This window comes from Peromyscus californicus, unplaced genomic scaffold (genome assembly GCF_007827085.1).
Source record: "Peromyscus californicus insignis strain IS unplaced genomic scaffold, ASM782708v3 Scaffold_5__1_contigs__length_169319896, whole genome shotgun sequence".
NCBI classification, from domain to species: Eukaryota; Metazoa; Chordata; class Mammalia; order Rodentia; family Cricetidae; genus Peromyscus; species Peromyscus californicus.
In genome coordinates, this window is record NW_026294573.1 from 17455433 (window position 1) to 17471180 (window position 15748).

General features: G+C 57.3%; 1 protein-coding gene across 3 annotated transcripts in view; it reads left to right on the top strand.

The window, feature by feature from the left end:
• The window catches only part of Epha8 (EPH receptor A8), a 28621-nt gene extending 13101 nt beyond the window's left edge, over positions 1-15520 (top strand). Inside the window, exons 4-17 of one of the 3 annotated variants that reach the window (XM_052716841.1) lie at positions 4206-4361; positions 6103-6438; positions 8546-8670; positions 8781-8943; positions 9748-9841; positions 10241-10308; positions 11045-11209; positions 11365-11550; positions 11806-11867; positions 12427-12636; positions 12921-13070; positions 13155-13345; positions 13503-13676; positions 13805-15520. In XM_052716841.1, the coding sequence (XP_052572801.1) occupies positions 4206-4361; positions 6103-6438; positions 8546-8670; positions 8781-8943; positions 9748-9841; positions 10241-10308; positions 11045-11209; positions 11365-11550; positions 11806-11867; positions 12427-12636; positions 12921-13070; positions 13155-13345; positions 13503-13676; positions 13805-13919 (2195 nt within the window). In that variant the 3' untranslated portion in view covers positions 13920-15520. Of the gene's footprint in view, positions 1-4205; positions 4362-6102; positions 6439-7774; positions 8671-8780; positions 8944-9747; positions 9842-10240; positions 10309-11044; positions 11210-11364; positions 11551-11805; positions 11868-12426; positions 12637-12920; positions 13071-13154; positions 13346-13502; positions 13677-13804 lie in introns of those variants that run through there. The other 2 variants (XM_052716843.1, XM_052716842.1) reach the window with 2 other exon arrangements.
• The last annotated feature ends 228 nt before the right edge of the window (positions 15521-15748 follow it).

Consider the following 15748-nt stretch of genomic DNA (forward strand, 5'->3'; position numbering starts at 1 on the left):
ATTCTGTTGAGCACCTGTGTGCTCAGGGGCATGGAGGTCTGGGCCAGAGGCCCCGCCTTTAGAAAGTTCGAGGCAGACTGGCTGGTAATACCTTCTCAGTGCTGCCTTGGCTCCCAGCTCTATATGGCACCAGCTCTACAGGGAAGCCAGTCAGTCCCACGTGCACCAAGACACGCCGGCCTGTGGGAAAGACTAGGAAGTCCCCTTGTTTGGCAGAGGTGGGAAACAGAGCAGGGCAGGGCTCTGGGTGAGAATTCCTCAGAGACTGGGAGGCCAAGGCCAAGCTTGCTGCCTGCTGCTGCCAGCCCATTAATAAAAAATAACAAAGACACTCAGGGCAGGGTTAGGGAACTGCAGCGTGTTTTGAGTTTTACATTTAAATCATAATGCAACATAATTATGCTAGTCGCAAGATAATTACAGGTTTTATAAAAAATATCAGTTCGAAGTGCACTGCAGGCAGCAATAGGGACGGACTGCAGGGTTTGAGTCCCACATGGAGGGACATTCCCCAGCCCTGCTGGTGGCATCTGTGGCTGTCTGTGTCACCACATCTGGAAGGAGCCACATGGGTTCCGAACTGAGACCTTCACAGAGGGAGCCAGGCCAGCAGCCTTGCCTGGGTCTCTCTCTGGAGACTGTAAACTCTGCTCTGTCACCAGGCTCCTCAGGTGCCTAAATGAGATTTCTTTCGGTCGTCAGAAATTCATGGGGAAAAAGTCAGAGCCATATAAAGCTGGTCCAGTTTACCACTGAGAGACAGAGGTCCAGAGAGGTAAAGTTACTGGCCCAGGGACACACAGCAAGGACTGGTAGGTAGATCTCCAGTCTCCAGGATCCCCCGAGCAGGAAGCTGCCTCTTAGTGACTCAGTGACCTCCTCAGTCACCTACCTGCACTCCTCCCCTCCTGCAACTCCTCCAGGGCCTTGGAGCATCACCCCCACCCTCTGCATGGCAGGGAGAGTCCAAAGCCTAGTTGCTGTCCTTCCTGTCACCTGGATGCGGATGTAAATCACCCTCGGGGGCCCTAATCATCTTTCTATAAATATCAGAGGCTCATTCAGAGGGGAGCGGGGACGACAGCGAGTTCTTTTGCCTTCCTGCCTGTGTTTAAAATCTGATTTAGAATTAATTTCCTTTGGTCGACCACGGGCGGGCACCTTATTTGTCAAATCTCAGGCTTCGTGCAGGGGGAGCAGAGAGGTGGCTGAGGCTGTGGGCAGCTGCCAGCCTGACAGGCAGCCTGGGCAAGGTGCCCTCGGCGGGGCAGCGGCCTTTCCTGGCCCACAGCCTGAAGCTCCAGCCCTCGACCACTCCGGAAGCCCCCTGGGTCACGGGGCACGACCAGGCCCCAGCCTGGAGCGCCTCCATCTGTCCCAGCCGCTAATTCCTAGCCCAGCCTCCAGGATCCAGGGCTCCCTGAGGCCTGGTGATTAGTATTCTTATTAAAGATGATTTTATTTTCAAGGCGTGGATTAATCTGGCCTTGACACGTGATAGCCTTATTGGGTATTAGTGGAGCAGGAAGGAACTGCCGACTAGCTATAGGAAGACACAGCCAGCCTGGAGAGATGGCTTAGTGGTTAAGGAAGACACAGCCACCTCTAAGCTTAGGGCTGTAAGGAGAGCTAGTTAGGGGCCCGCTGGAAGGTCCCTGATTGGCTTTGCATCACCCCTGGGCTGAGAATCTGGGGCTGAAGGCTGCAGCTCTCTGAGCTGTTCCCTCTTCTGCCAAAGGGTCCTGTGGACTGGGGTGCGATGCAGTCAGAGAGCAGAGCACTTGCCGGGCCTGGGCACGGCCCTGGGTTCTATCCCCACCATGCACACACACACACAGGCACACGGACACACACGTACAGGCAAAACAGTTGTGCTCCAATGGCCAGTTGCATCTAGTTATAGCAACCGGTGCTGGGTACTACCAGATCCTGATGCTCATGTGACCGTCACTGCAGCCCTGAGCCAGCACTATAGCTGTCCCCGCTTTACAGATGAGGAAACGAGGGCCCAGTGATGTTCCCTGTGTCCCTTAGCCCACCTGTGGCATTAAGCCCAAAAGAGACTTAGTCAATCCTCAGTGCCCACCCTTACCTGCTATGAACTGTTGACAGCCAAGACTTTCAGAGATGGCTGTCACATTGTACTCTCTTCATGCCATGCCACATCAAGATGTCCCTAAGAACTACTTATCTGTCCCTTGTTGCTCCAAAGGCTCACTGGGCAGAGCCAGCTCCTCTGATCTAGTGTGTAGTGGGGGGGCAGGGGAATGAGGAATGGGTGAAGGAGGAACCACAGGGGTCTGCCCACCATGGTGAGGGCACTGTTGCTCAACCCCAGATCCAGCAGGGAGATGCCAAGCTCCCTACTAACAGTGCTGCCCTGATAGCTCCCCACCTTGGAAGGAGCCTGGGTCCAGGCTGCACCCCAAGACAGGTCCCTGTACTCTGAGCCCAAATGGAATCAAGCCCGGATCTGCTTGGGGTTCTTCAGAATGGGGCAGGTTTCTCGAAGCGTGGGCATATTGTCCCATCACCCGACAGCACTGAGCCCCTTCCAAGGCTGCAGTCCTGTGCCCCGAAGCCACTCTGGAGTTGTCCTTTCCGCTGCCTCCCACTTTCTCACGAGTCTGCAGAACTTTAGAATGTACTTGGTTTTAGCAGGCGTAATAAAGAGATCCGATCGGCATCCACAAGCACCGTGCTCTGAAATGACATGCTTAAATAAAACTTCTCTGGGGCACTGGCTTTTCCAGAGTGGGGTTTAGTGTGGAGAGAATCCAGGGAGCCTGTGGCTGTCCCTGTGGCGGAGGACTCCTGCTAGGACAGAGCTGGGAGCGGCTGCGTGACACTGGGTCTGCCTGACCTTCCAGAAGGGTTCACGCAAGCACCTGCTCTGGAACAAATCGATCCTTACCTCCTAAGGATCTGACCCCCCACCATGAGGCCCTCCCAATCCAGGAGGAGTGACGGACTGGGACAGACACAGTGTGTTCCATGGAGAGGGCCAGCAATGCTGTCACTGAGGACCAGTTGGAATGGATCTGGGAAGAGAAGTTCAGCACATGGACAGGAGAGAAAAGGCCCCCTGGGAAGAAAGCCCAATATGTGCAAAGGCCCTGAGACCAACAGCATGTGAGGAACCGCCCATTCAGTCTGGCATGAGGATGGGTGGCTGACATTGGCAGAGAAGGTTTTTATTTGGAACTCCAAGGGGCTGAGGGGGCTGGTGGGGATTCCTGAACCCATCTGCCTGTCTGACTTGTTCTTAACCTTCAGACATCCCCCTCCTTGTGGAGGGGGCTTCTGCCACTGCCCTGCATGACTCCCTTGCCCTCCTGAGGATGATTTATATCATGTTTGCCTTATGTCTCCTTCCCCAACACGGCGGCCCCAGAAAGCGGGCTGGGTAGCTCAATTCCTCTCAGGGTCCCCTGGGTCTGAAAAGGGCCTGGTCCAGGGTCCTGCTCCTAAGCTATCTGGACAGCAGCTGACTGAGAGGGCAGGTGGGACTGGAGGCCCAGCTGGAGGCTGCCACTGTCACTCAGATAAGGTAGAACAGGTGGCAGGTTCGGCAGGAGAAAGGGTCAGACAGGAAACAAGACGGCAGAGGTGACATGGCGTCCGGCCTTGCAGTCAGCAGAGGTGACATGGCGTCGGGTGTACTCGGGAACTTGTGAAGCATGAAGTGTCAGACCCCAGCCACAGACTTTGCCCCCTTGGGGTTTGTGCTCGAGCCAGAAGCTGGCCTTAATGGGAGAGGGTCCCTGTTTGTCCAGGCTCGGGACACGTCATACGTGGTCTTTCCTTACGCGCCCACATCTCCCCTCCCCCTCTTTTATGCCACTCAGATCGCACAATCCATGGCTTTAACAACCCTACCTTTGATTCTCAGCTGCTTGGGCCCTGTCAGACTCTGAGGCCAAGAGGGTGGTGATTTGAGAAGCTTGGGGGCAGAGCTTTGGGGTGTCCGCTTCGATATCGGAATACATATCAAGGTCCTAGCTCCGGGCAACCTTGTGGAAGTCAAATGCCCTCTCTACACTCTGTCCCCCATTTGTTGGTGAGGATAGCAGCATCGTGTTACAGGCTAGAAGCTTGTCCCTCCAGGGCCCCCCAACACACATCCTGGGAAGCTCAGGGGGAGTCCCACCCTGAAGCCCTCTGGTGGGCCCCCAGCTTGCCTATAGCTGTCTTATCCTCCACAGCCTGTGAGCTGGGCTTCTACAAGTCAGCCCCCGGGGACCAGCTGTGTGCCCGATGCCCACCCCACAGCCACTCTGCGACCCCTGCAGCCCAGACCTGCCGTTGTGACCTCAGCTACTACCGTGCGGCCTTGGACCCACCATCAGCAGCCTGCACCCGTGAGTACTGCCCAGCAGTTCTCCTGGTAGGACCCCCAGGGTACAGGAGCCAGGTGTCTGTGAAATAAGGGTGGGTTGGTGCGTAGGGGAAGGATCGGCTCTTACTGCAGCAGCAAGCTTGATCTCCTGGAGTCTTGTGGTCCCCTGCTGTCTCTTCGGGGACCCCCAAGAACCTCTTTCTATCCCTTCCCTCTGTCTCTCCTAAAGGAACATTCAACCAGGGCTCCTGCTTTCCTGGAGCAAGGTGGCTTTGGTCATCAGACTTGGCCGTGATGTCAGTGTCCCAGGGCTGTGTAGGCAAGCCTTGTGCTCAGTGTGAGGTGAGGGTGGGAGCCGGAACAGCACTCCCACCCCCCCCCCCACCAACCTAGACAAGCCAGCAGGAACTGCTGAATGCTGGAAGCTGTGTGTGTGGGGGGGGGCAGATCCACGGATAATGTCTGCATGCCTGACTGTGAGTGTGCAGAATGCACTTGTACTCATGTGTATGGCAGATTCTCAAGGGTGTGTGTGAGACTCAGGACAGTTGAAAGGATTCCTGAGCTTGAATAGGTGTGTCTTGTGCCTGGAGAGGGTGTGGTTCTGTGCGCATGTGCCCTGTGTACCCAAGGGGACTGTGAGGGATGCAGGACTGTCTTGGCACTCCTGTTGCTTCTCAGCCCTGGCCCTCAACCTCCACCGGCCTGGGGCTCAGCACTCACCAACCCTTGCTCACTCCCTGCTGCAGAGGGGCTTGAATGAGTTTACCTTAAAGCTACCACCTAGATCCCTCCCCCCTTCCCCCTCTCATCACCACCCAGCCCCAGGCTCCCTGCACAGGCAGGTCAGGGCTTGAATGTACTCACACCCATGGGTGCCACACATACACGTGCCAGCCAGCCCTCCTCAGTGGTTCTTGCCCAAGCTTGAGCATTATCTTGATGTGGGACCTGATGGGGCAGAAAGAATTCCTCCTCAGCTGAGGGGAAGCCCAGCTCTTAGTCCCAGGTGGGTGCCCACATCTGGCTAGACTCTGGCTTCTTCCCAAGCCCATGATACAGGGCCCAAAGCTACCAGCTGGCCTAAGTCCATAAGTCAGGGCTTTTGATGTCCTACCTTTGGCTTGGAAATTCTTCTCTGCATGCTTCGAGAGCCCTGAGAACCCTTCAAGAAGGGTTCTGAGATTGTGTGCTTCTGGTCTCTCAAGGCCAAGATTCCCAGCCTGGAATTCTGAGCCCTGCGGTCCTCTACCTACCCTGTGCCCTCCCAGCTCAACCCCCATGATACTTCTATCCAGCCCCACAATCAGCCTAAGTAAGGGGCCATAATCCCCTCTCTCCAGAGTGTGTGCTGCCCAGCCTGGGCCTGCATTCCAGGGGTGAGGCAGGGATGCATAGTACCCCACAGCCTGGTGGATACACAGCAGGCTTCCTGTGCCACAGAGAGTGCCCGGTGGCATTTTTATTAGCACAGGAATGCAGAGATGGAGGAGGGTGGACATGACCAGAGAGTTTACATACAGTGTGACTGCTGTGGGCACCCCAGGACTGGGCAGCATCCCTCCAGCTGTAGGAGGGACTTGTAGGAACACACACTGTAGCCCTGTGGCATGGAAACTCGGGCTCCTGCCTCAGATGCTGACACAGCCTTTGCGCTGGGAGCTTCTGGAGGGTGGAGTAGATGTGACTTCTTAGTTTAGAGGCCCAGATATAATGGGGATCCTGGGCCAGGGCCATCCTAATTTGTTACTCTCTGCCCTCAGGACCACCCTCAGCACCAGTCAACCTGATCTCCAGTGTGAATGGAACATCTGTGACCTTGGAGTGGGCCCCTCCCCTGGACCCAGGCGGCCGCAGTGACATCACCTACAATGCAGTATGCCGGCGCTGCCCCTGGGCCCTGAGCCACTGTGAGGCTTGTGGGAGTGGAACCCGCTTCGTCCCGCAGCAGACAAGCCTGGCACAGGCCAGCCTGCTGGTGGCCAACCTGCTGGCCCACATGAACTACTCCTTCTGGATCGAGGCCGTCAACGGTGTGTCCAACCTGAGCCCCGAGCCCCGCAGCGCCGCTGTGGTCAACATCACCACGAACCAGGCAGGTAGGCGGAGCAGCCCTGGGGGTCCCCATTCCCTCCCACCAGGACCTGAGCAGGGGACCTTTTTGCCTGTAGGAAAGCGGAACTCATCCAGTGGATGGATGTACCCCAGAAAGCACAGAGGCAGTCTTCTGTTGTGGGTCATGAGCCTGGATTCTAGAACTTTCCCTGCCTCTGTCTCCACTTTCTCTCTTGTGCAATGGACGTAGCAGTACTGCCTTCCCTATTGTGGAGACGTAGAGGGAAGGGAGAGTGTCCAGTCCAGCAGCTGGCAGCTGAGTCTCACTCTGGCCCAAGCTGGTTGAACCCACACCAACCCTGCTGCATTAGCCTCCCCAGCGCTGAGACGACAGATGTGTTCCACCACTCCCAGTTGATGCAGGGCTGAGTATCGAACCCAGTGCTTCATGCATGCCAGGCAAACACCCTACCAACTAAACCACACCCCCAGTCCTAGATGTCATCACTTCGGTGCCTATTTCCAGAGCCAGGTGGGTTTGGCCATATTGGGATCATGGCCATTCACTTACCTCTGGTCATTTGGACTGAGATCAGCCCCTGGAGATTCTTTCTTTCCATACTCTGGCACGGGGTAGGGCGGTCCTGCCTGTCAGGTGGCAGCCTGGTCCTCAGAGCAGCCAGGGGCAGCTTTCTATGAATAGTCACCCTGGAACATTCCCAGGACCCTCAGCTCCTCCCTACCATTAGCGTACATAGGTATGGTTCAGAACCCCCCTGTCACCACATAGAAGGCAGAAGTCAGGACCCAAATGAGCAGCCTCCTGGGGAGTTCAACACTCCCGTCTCTCCAATGGTCCAGTGACATCTATCCAGGACACACCTGATTCCCCGCATCTTCCCACCCTCTTGTCCAGCAGTATCCAGGACCAGACCCGTGCCTGGGTTCATAGCCCTGCCCAGTCACCTGTCTGCAGGAGCAGGAAGGCAGGTGGCTGGCTGTACTGGGGGCAGGGGGTGGGGCAGAAGAGCAGAGAACCCAGCAGCATTTGGACAGCACCCACATTAGAAAGAGATACACTGCTACCCTACTCCACCCACCAAGGTCTCATGCACTGTCCCTGTGGACAGGCCTTCTCTCCCACAGGGATCCTTGCAGAGCGACCTCAACTGCACGTGCTAGTCTTTTCCCCACCTTGGCACCATGGCCACATGCAGCAGGTGCCTCTCCTTGTTCTGTACCCCTACCCATCTGCCTGCCAGCCCTGGTCTCCTTAGAGCAGCTGCAGGGACAGCCATAAGTGACTTAGATGGTGCTGGCTAGTGAGAAAGAAAGCCACCGCAGAGCTGTGAGTTCCCACATCTGACCCCCCTATTTCAGGTCCTTCCATAGGGGCTTCTTGACTTTTCACGTCAGAGTCTCTAGCAGCAGGAGCATCTATTGGGCACCAACTGTATGCAGCCCCTGCCTTCAAAGAGCTCCCAGGCATGCTGGAGCAACAGGACACCTAGACAAGGAAGAACTGGCCAGTCAGGGTCTCACTCTGCAGTCCAGACTGGCCTTGAATTCATGTTGATTTCTTGTCTCCACCCTGAGTATTGGGATTGCAGGTGGGAGCCACCATGCCCAGCTTATTTCATTGTTTGGCCTTGTCTGTAGCTATGTGTGACCTTCAAGCGGACTCAGGAGAGCACAGAGTACCTGCAGATGAAACCAGGGGTAGGAAGCGGGGCACCTCCTGTGACCAAAGAACCCCTGAATGCAGACAGGCCTACTCAGCTCCTGCCCCTCGCTGTCCCCTACTACCCCAGCCAGGACTCCACCCCAAGGTCCTCCTTCAGGCATACCCAAGGCATGTCCTGCTACACCCAGACCTCTGCTCAGGGTGGTGGCACTGAGGGCAAGCAGGCCTGTCTAGATGTAGCCAGATCCACATCCCAGCCCAAGAGCCAGGCTGTGCTGTTCAGCTGGCCCCAAGGAGTGACCCAGGAGGCAGCCAGTACCTCTCCAGGGTGTGGGGCTGCTGATTGTCCTGGTGTAGAAGCAGGAAGGTCAACAAGCTGAGCCTGGGGTCCCAGAGGGGCCTGGGCAAGGCCGGGCAGAGGCCTAGGCATGGCCCATGCTGGGCCTGACGGGTAGCTGCCACCCCAGCCCCATCCCAGGTGGTGGTGATCCGGCAGGAGCGGACGGGGCAGACCAGTGTGTCGCTGCTGTGGCAGGAGCCAGAGCAGCCCAACGGCATCATCCTGGAGTACGAGATCAAGTACTACGAGAAGGTGTGAGAAGGTTCCTGGAGGTGGGTGGGCAAGGAGCCAACAGGAGGCTATGGGCAGCAAGAAGGGCCTCAGCGCCCCGCGGCCTCACTGCCCTCATCTCTTTCGGGCAGGATAAGGAGATGCAAAGCTACTCTACCCTCAAGGCTGTTACCACCCGGGCTACCGTGTCGGGACTCAAACCAGGCACTCGCTACGTGTTCCAGGTCCGAGCCCGAACCTCAGCAGGCTGTGGCCGCTTCAGCCAGGCCATGGAGGTGGAGACGGGGAAACCCCGTGAGTGCAAGGAGCGGGAGGGGCAGGGAGCGCCACTGGTGAGACCAGGAGGAGGAGGGTGAGCAGGGGGAAGCCTGTGGCCATACCAGGCTGGGCCCACAAGACCCCTGTTCTCATTATCCAACCCAGTGGGGCTGCATCTTTACAGGCAGGAAGTGAAGCTCAGTCCCCTCACCTACAGGGCCTCTCCTGAGCCTGAGTGAGGCCTTTTCCGGATGACCATAAGAGTGTCCCAGGGACATCTTTCAGAAGCTCATGCTCTCCACAGCCTGTAGAAGCTTCCCCGTGTGTACTCTGGGACCCACAGCATCCACATCACTAGGGGCCTTGTTGGAAATACTAGTCCCCAGGCCTGTTGCCCTGAATCAGAGACCCCGAGAAAAGGGCCCAGCAGTTAAACGTTTGCACAAGCCCCGGTGTTCATAGGTCTCTTTGAGACCGAAGGTGGCAATCATGCCCTTTCCATTCCGTTTATTGCGTGGCCTCCAGTAAGAGTTCTCGGAGCTTCGGGTAGGCTGCAGACAGTGCCAGGCCCTGTCTTAGGGCTGAGAAGAGGGTCCCATGAGGCCAGCACTCACATCTCTCCATACATTCCTGGTGCTGTGTGACTGAGAGGCAGCATGGGTGGTTTTCAGCTCTTCTAAATGTTTGGGTCAAAGAGGGCAAGTGACTGTCCCCAGCATGCACCGCTCGCACAGTGGGAAGCCAGACAGCCCAGCTGCAGGGACTCTAAGGGAAGCCTAGTGTTGGGTGGGGTGGGAACAGAGCTGGCTGCTGGCTGCAAAGGGCCAGGCCTTCCTGCAGGGCCCCGCTATGACACTCGGACCATCGTCTGGATCTGCCTGACACTCATCACGGGTCTGGTGGTGCTCCTCTTACTTCTAATCTGCAAGAAGAGGTAGGCACCCCTCTGCCCCACCCCAGCCAGAACCCAGCCATGCCCAGCCAACCTCAGCCACAACCAACTACAACCTAGCCATGCCCAGCCACACCCAGGCCAGGAAAAAACAGGGATCTGCTAGGGTGGCCCAGAAGAGCCTGAAAGCCCACTCCTCAACAAGTATGACCTGTGCGAGGGGTCAGCTGCTCTGGGGGCATTTTGTAGATTATAACTGTTTGGGGGCTGTCCCCATGGGCTAAGCTGTGAGCCCCCAAAAGAAGGACCCCCTCAAAGGCTTGCTGAGGGACAAGAGCCAACCTGCTGGGAGAGGGGCACCCTAATTCACTTTCTGACTGGGTCTAGGCTGGCCTGGCTCCAGCGGAGTGTTGACTGGCCCCCACTTTCACCCCCATGCAGGCACTGTGGCTACAGCAAGGCTTTCCAGGACTCGGATGAAGAGAAGATGCATTACCAGAATGGGCAGGGTGAGTGCTCAGCCTAGCCTCAGCAGGACCCAGTGCAGGGCTGGTAGGAACAGGTGTCTATAGGAAAGGCCAGGCAGAGCCCATAGGCTAAGGCTAGCTGTTACAGAGACCACCCCCACCTTGCTGGATGACAGCCTTCTGGAAGATGCTAAAGGCTCTTTGGACAGGGCAAGGCCCAGCCATGTCCACTCATACGTAGTTCATGTGTGATTTCTCTGGTGGGGGTTTGTGCTGCCATGGACAAGAGCCTCTGCTACAGAGAGCTTTTCAGGATCCTGTAGATTGCAGGAAGCAGGGGAGACCTGGGGGAACCTCCCACCACATCCTACCACTGTGCCCGTTAATGTCAGTCAGAATGCCCTTTCCCACTAAGCTCAATGCAGCCTCAGAATCCTTAGCCATCTTCTAGTGACCCACCTTCAGGCAAAGCTGGCACTTGTGAACTCTTTCTTAATGGCATTACCACCCTAAGAGCAATTTTAAGGTCACAGAGACTCAAGGCGTGCAGGGCAGGGGGAGTACAGAGAACAGCAGACATGTCAGAATTAACCAGAGACCCAGAACACAGAACCATGCCATAGACTTCCCACTTATGCCCATGGGTAAGCATTGTGGGGGTCCCTGCTGTCTGGTACTATATCTGGGGATTCCCAGAGACACCCTATTCCCCTAGGAAATATTGGGAGAGGGAACTTCCTCCTGTCCCCATTGAGGACCCTTCTCCTTGACTCCTCAGCACCCCCACCTGTCTTCTTGCCCTTGAATCACCCCCCGGGGAAGTTCTCAGAACCCCAATTCGGTGCAGAGCCCCACACCTATGAGGAGCCAGGTCGGGCAGGCCGCAGCTTCACCCGAGAGATCGAGGCATCCAGGATCCATATTGAGAAGATCATAGGCTCAGGTGAGCCCCAGAGGCTGGGAGGGTGGTGTGGGAGGGGACCCGTGGCCAGAGGGGTAGGGAATGGGGATCCTGGAGCACCTGGTGCTGGAGGCTTGGAGAGTGGGCCTGAGGGGGAGCCTGGTCCCACTGCTGCCTGCTCCTTCTGGGCCCCACAGGGGAGTCGGGAGAAGTATGCTATGGGCGGCTGCAGGTGCCAGGCCAGCGGGACCTGCCTGTGGCCATCAAGGCCCTCAAAGCTGGCTACACAGAGAGACAGCGACAAGACTTCTTGAGCGAGGCAGCCATCATGGGCCAGTTTGACCACCCTAACATCATCCGCCTTGAGGGTGTTGTCACCCGTGGTAGGTGCCAGACGAGGGCAGCTTCCCTTGTGGGACACTCCCACTCAGAGAGGGATCAGGCCTATGGGCCTGACTCTGTCCCTATGTCTCAGGTCCCTAGATGACCCTGGGGTGCTCAGAGCCCAAGACCCCAGTCAGATCCTAAAAACTGTCCTGACCACCTCCTGGGGAGGGGACATATGTTCCTGGGGCCCCTGATCAGCAGCCCTGCCCCACACAAACACGCCAGGACTCCATTTCCCCTTCCCTGTCCAGGCCGCCTGGCAATGATCGTGACTGAGTACATGGAGAATGGCTCTCTGGATGCCTTCCTCAGGGTATGTCTGTCCCCACTTAGAGGGAGGGTGCACATCCATCACTGCCACCCACACAGGTGGGGTATGTTCACTTGCCGTCAGCACATGGGGGTTCAGTCTGGCTGTTGAGAGTTTGTAAGAGGCTCCCCCTCACCCCACCCTAGCTTACATCTCACACACATGGGGAAGAGGCGAGTGCGAGGGGAATCTTAAGGGTCCGGCGATTCAACTGCTTTCTGGCCCCTACTGTGAAGGTCCCGCTGTTGCAAGGGCCCCCACTGCCCTACCCCAAGCTAAGGAATGACATTGTCCCATGCCACCTGTACCACCAGCTTGGAGGGAGTGGCTACATTTCCAGCACCCACTGCTGGGTATTCACTGGGAGCGCTCACGCCTGGAATGTCACCTTTCTGGGCCTCCGTTTCCCCAGAGGAGACACCTCCAGGAGCCGGTGTAAGCAGCCAGACACTTCACTTTGCCCACTGCGGGCTCATCTCCAGTCGCTAAGGAATTATGGGAGATTCCCCAGCCCTGAGCTAGGAACTATCCCCAAAGCCCACACCACTCTGTCCCCTTGCAGACCCACGACGGGCAGTTCACCATTGTGCAGCTGGTGGGCATGCTCAGAGGGGTGGGCGCCGGCATGCGCTACCTCTCAGACCTGGGCTACATCCACCGTGACCTGGCCGCCCGCAATGTCCTGGTCGATGGCCATCTGGTGTGCAAGGTGTCAGACTTTGGGCTCTCGAGGGCTCTGGAGGACGACCCCGAAGCTGCCTACACCACTGCGGTGCGTTTCCAACACTCTCTTGTGAGCAGGGGGTATAGGCAAGGCTGTACTATTGTCTCTAAAGCTTGGTGAGCAGCCAGTGATATTCTAATAGGTTCTGTGGAACACACCCTGTGCTTCAGGGTGCTTTAGTCTTGTCTTGCTTATCTTTCTAGTGGCTCAGGGAAGGGGGGGGATCCCCTAAAACAGGTGCTCTTGGTTGGTGGGCTGGGAAGCAGGACTCTGCCTTGGGCTAGAGGACAAGCCCAGCCGCTGGTCCCTCAACATTTTCATGTCCATCCCAGGGAGGGAAGATCCCTATTCGATGGACAGCGCCCGAGGCCATTGCCTTCCGCACTTTCTCCTCAGCCAGTGACGTGTGGAGCTTCGGTGTGGTCATGTGGGAGGTGCTGGCCTATGGCGAACGGCCCTACTGGAACATGACCAACCAGGATGTGAGTCTGGGGCCCAGGATAGGGGTGCAGTGGTGGGGCCTCAACAGGGAAGCCAGCCTGAGCCCAGCACTGTACCCCACCCAGGTCATCAGCTCAGTGGAGGAGGGCTATAGGCTGCCAGCACCCATGGGCTGCCCACGGGCGCTGCACCAGCTCATGCTGGACTGCTGGCACAAGGACCGTGCCCAGCGGCCTCGCTTCTCTCACGTCGTGAGCGTTCTCGATGCCTTGATCCACAGCCCCGAGAACCTTAGGGCCACAGCCACAGTCAGCAGGTATCTGAGCCCTGCAGCAGCCCTACTGCCTCCTTCCCGGAGTCCAGTTTGGCAAATCCTCTACCTTATGTAAGGCTGGGATGGAGGGAGAGGGTGCCCAGTGCCCATGTCCCTAGCGAAGGCAGGAGCCCTAACAGACTACTCACTCTGCTCCCAGGTGCCCACCCCCTGCCTTTTCCAGGAGCTGCTTTGACCTCCGAGGGGGTGGAAGTGGCAATGGGGACCTCACTGTGGGGGATTGGTTGGACTCCATCCGAATGGGCCGGTACCGGGACCACTTTGCAGCCGGCGGGTACTCCTCTCTTGGCATGGTGCTTCGCATGAATGCTCAGTGAGTAAGGGCGGGTAAGAGGGTGCAGGGCTAGAGGCAATTCCATGCAGTTCAGGGGTGGGCTGTGGGCTCTCTTCCCAGCTCCCAGACTCCTAAGGCCAAACTAGAGGACCTTGCTTCCTTCACAGGGATGTGCGTGCCCTTGGCATCACCCTCATGGGCCACCAGAAGAAGATCCTTGGAAGCATCCAGACCATGAGGGCCCAGCTGAGCAGCACTCAGGGGCCCCGCCGGCACCTCTGACTCATGGCCACCTGGTCCTGGTCATACCAGCTGTCAGGGGCTCCAAAGGGTCACCCAGCAGTCAGGGTAGCCCCCGAGCTCTGCCGTAGGACCTACAGTTACAGGATTCAGGCTCCTGGGACAAGGTCCTTGGTGCACCAAATGGATAGAACACCTGCCCTCTGGAGGCACAGAACCTGTGTCTTCTAGAGCCCGGGTCCTCCAACACAAGAATCCAACAGTGATGTCACTCACCTACCTGTGTGTGAATGCATGCATGTAGGTGATGGTAAGGTTGGACTCTCACAAGGTCCTGGCAGCTGGTGGAAACAGTGTGTGACCATGTCTCTGTTCCCAGTCAGGCCCTGACACAGATGTGTACAGGTTACCATGTGTGTGCTTACCCACTAGGGCAGAAGCCACGTGCGTGTGGCCACAGATAACACATCATGAGTGAGGAGGCGTGATAGTGTGAGCGAGGAATCTGAGCTGACACTGCCCAGTTCCAGTACCTGTGGGGACCAGACAGAGGCTCACATCTGCTCCTACCAGTGCCTGGAGGCTGGAGCCCAGGCTGCTTCCGAACCACACCAGCACCAGGCCCACCGTCCAGCCTGGGTGAGCCCACCATGGCTATATCTCAGGTCCGGGCCTCCTTCCTATTTGGGGGGCCACCTGCAGCTTCTGCCTGGCTCCTCCTGCTGCTCAACAGGAAAACAGGGTTCCTGGCCAGTCCCTCTGGCCACCTTTCAGGGCCACAGCCGAGTGTGAGATGCCCTCAGAGGAGCTTGGCTGCCTGACCGTCCACTCTCATGGCTGTGTTGCCTCTTCCCAACTTCTCACTGCCCATCCCTGCCACCCTGCCCATGCTGGGGACAGGAGCATGGGGCAGATGCTAATCTCCAATCCCACCCCTTCCTATACCAGATAGGGATGCCCAGAAGGGGATCCCTTGTCTGAGGTCACACGACAACCAAATTCCAGAGTCGGGCCCCCTTCCTCCCAGCCATGGTCTGTTAGGATGGGAGGTGCCTGGGAAGCCCATCCCCCCCACAGGTTGACACCCCCTGTTACGGCCCACCAGGGTATGTAAATATCTTTTTTTCTACCGTGTCAGAATATTTTTTTTCCTCACTCCTGACAATGCAAAAATGGTCTTCAAAGCACATACAAAGCACCCCGGGTGAGAAAACCCCACCCCGGGGGAGGCGGGGCCCAAGGAGCCCCAACCCAGAGGAAAGGGCGGCCCCCTCCCCTGCCCATCCCTGCCCACAGCCAGCACAGCACCCCGCGAGACACCAGCACTGAGCCCCTTCCCTCCTGCAATAATTCAGGGGCCTCAGCCCCACCCAGGTGCCGCGGCCAGCTCCTGCGCTTCTATATATTATAGTACTATGTAGCCGAGCTGCCCTTCCTTCCTATGGAAGTGGGAAACATGGTCAGGACACGAGGTGGGGGGACACCCCGTCTTCCACCCCACCCTACTCACCCAGTGTCTGGGCTTGGGATCCTCAGGCAAGGCCTCTGAGGTGGGTCCCCTTTGGGGCTCCTGGGGGCCTCTCTGTGGCTCCCATCCTGTCTGGAAATTACCTGTGATGAGAATAAATTCTGTCTCATCTTTGCCTGTGCATCCTGGGTGTTTTTTTTCCCCATTCCTGCTTCCACTAGGCATCAATGTGTATTTCACACCAAGATCCCTCCCAGCCCTCTGCTCCAGGAGAAAGCAGTCTTGGAGGGAATGACCTGCTCCCAGTCAAGTCTAGGATGTCTGTGAACTGAAGCCCACACACTGGGAGATGCACTTCTCCCCAAGGCCAGGTTCTGACTCCAAGGCTGCAGTTGGGATTCAG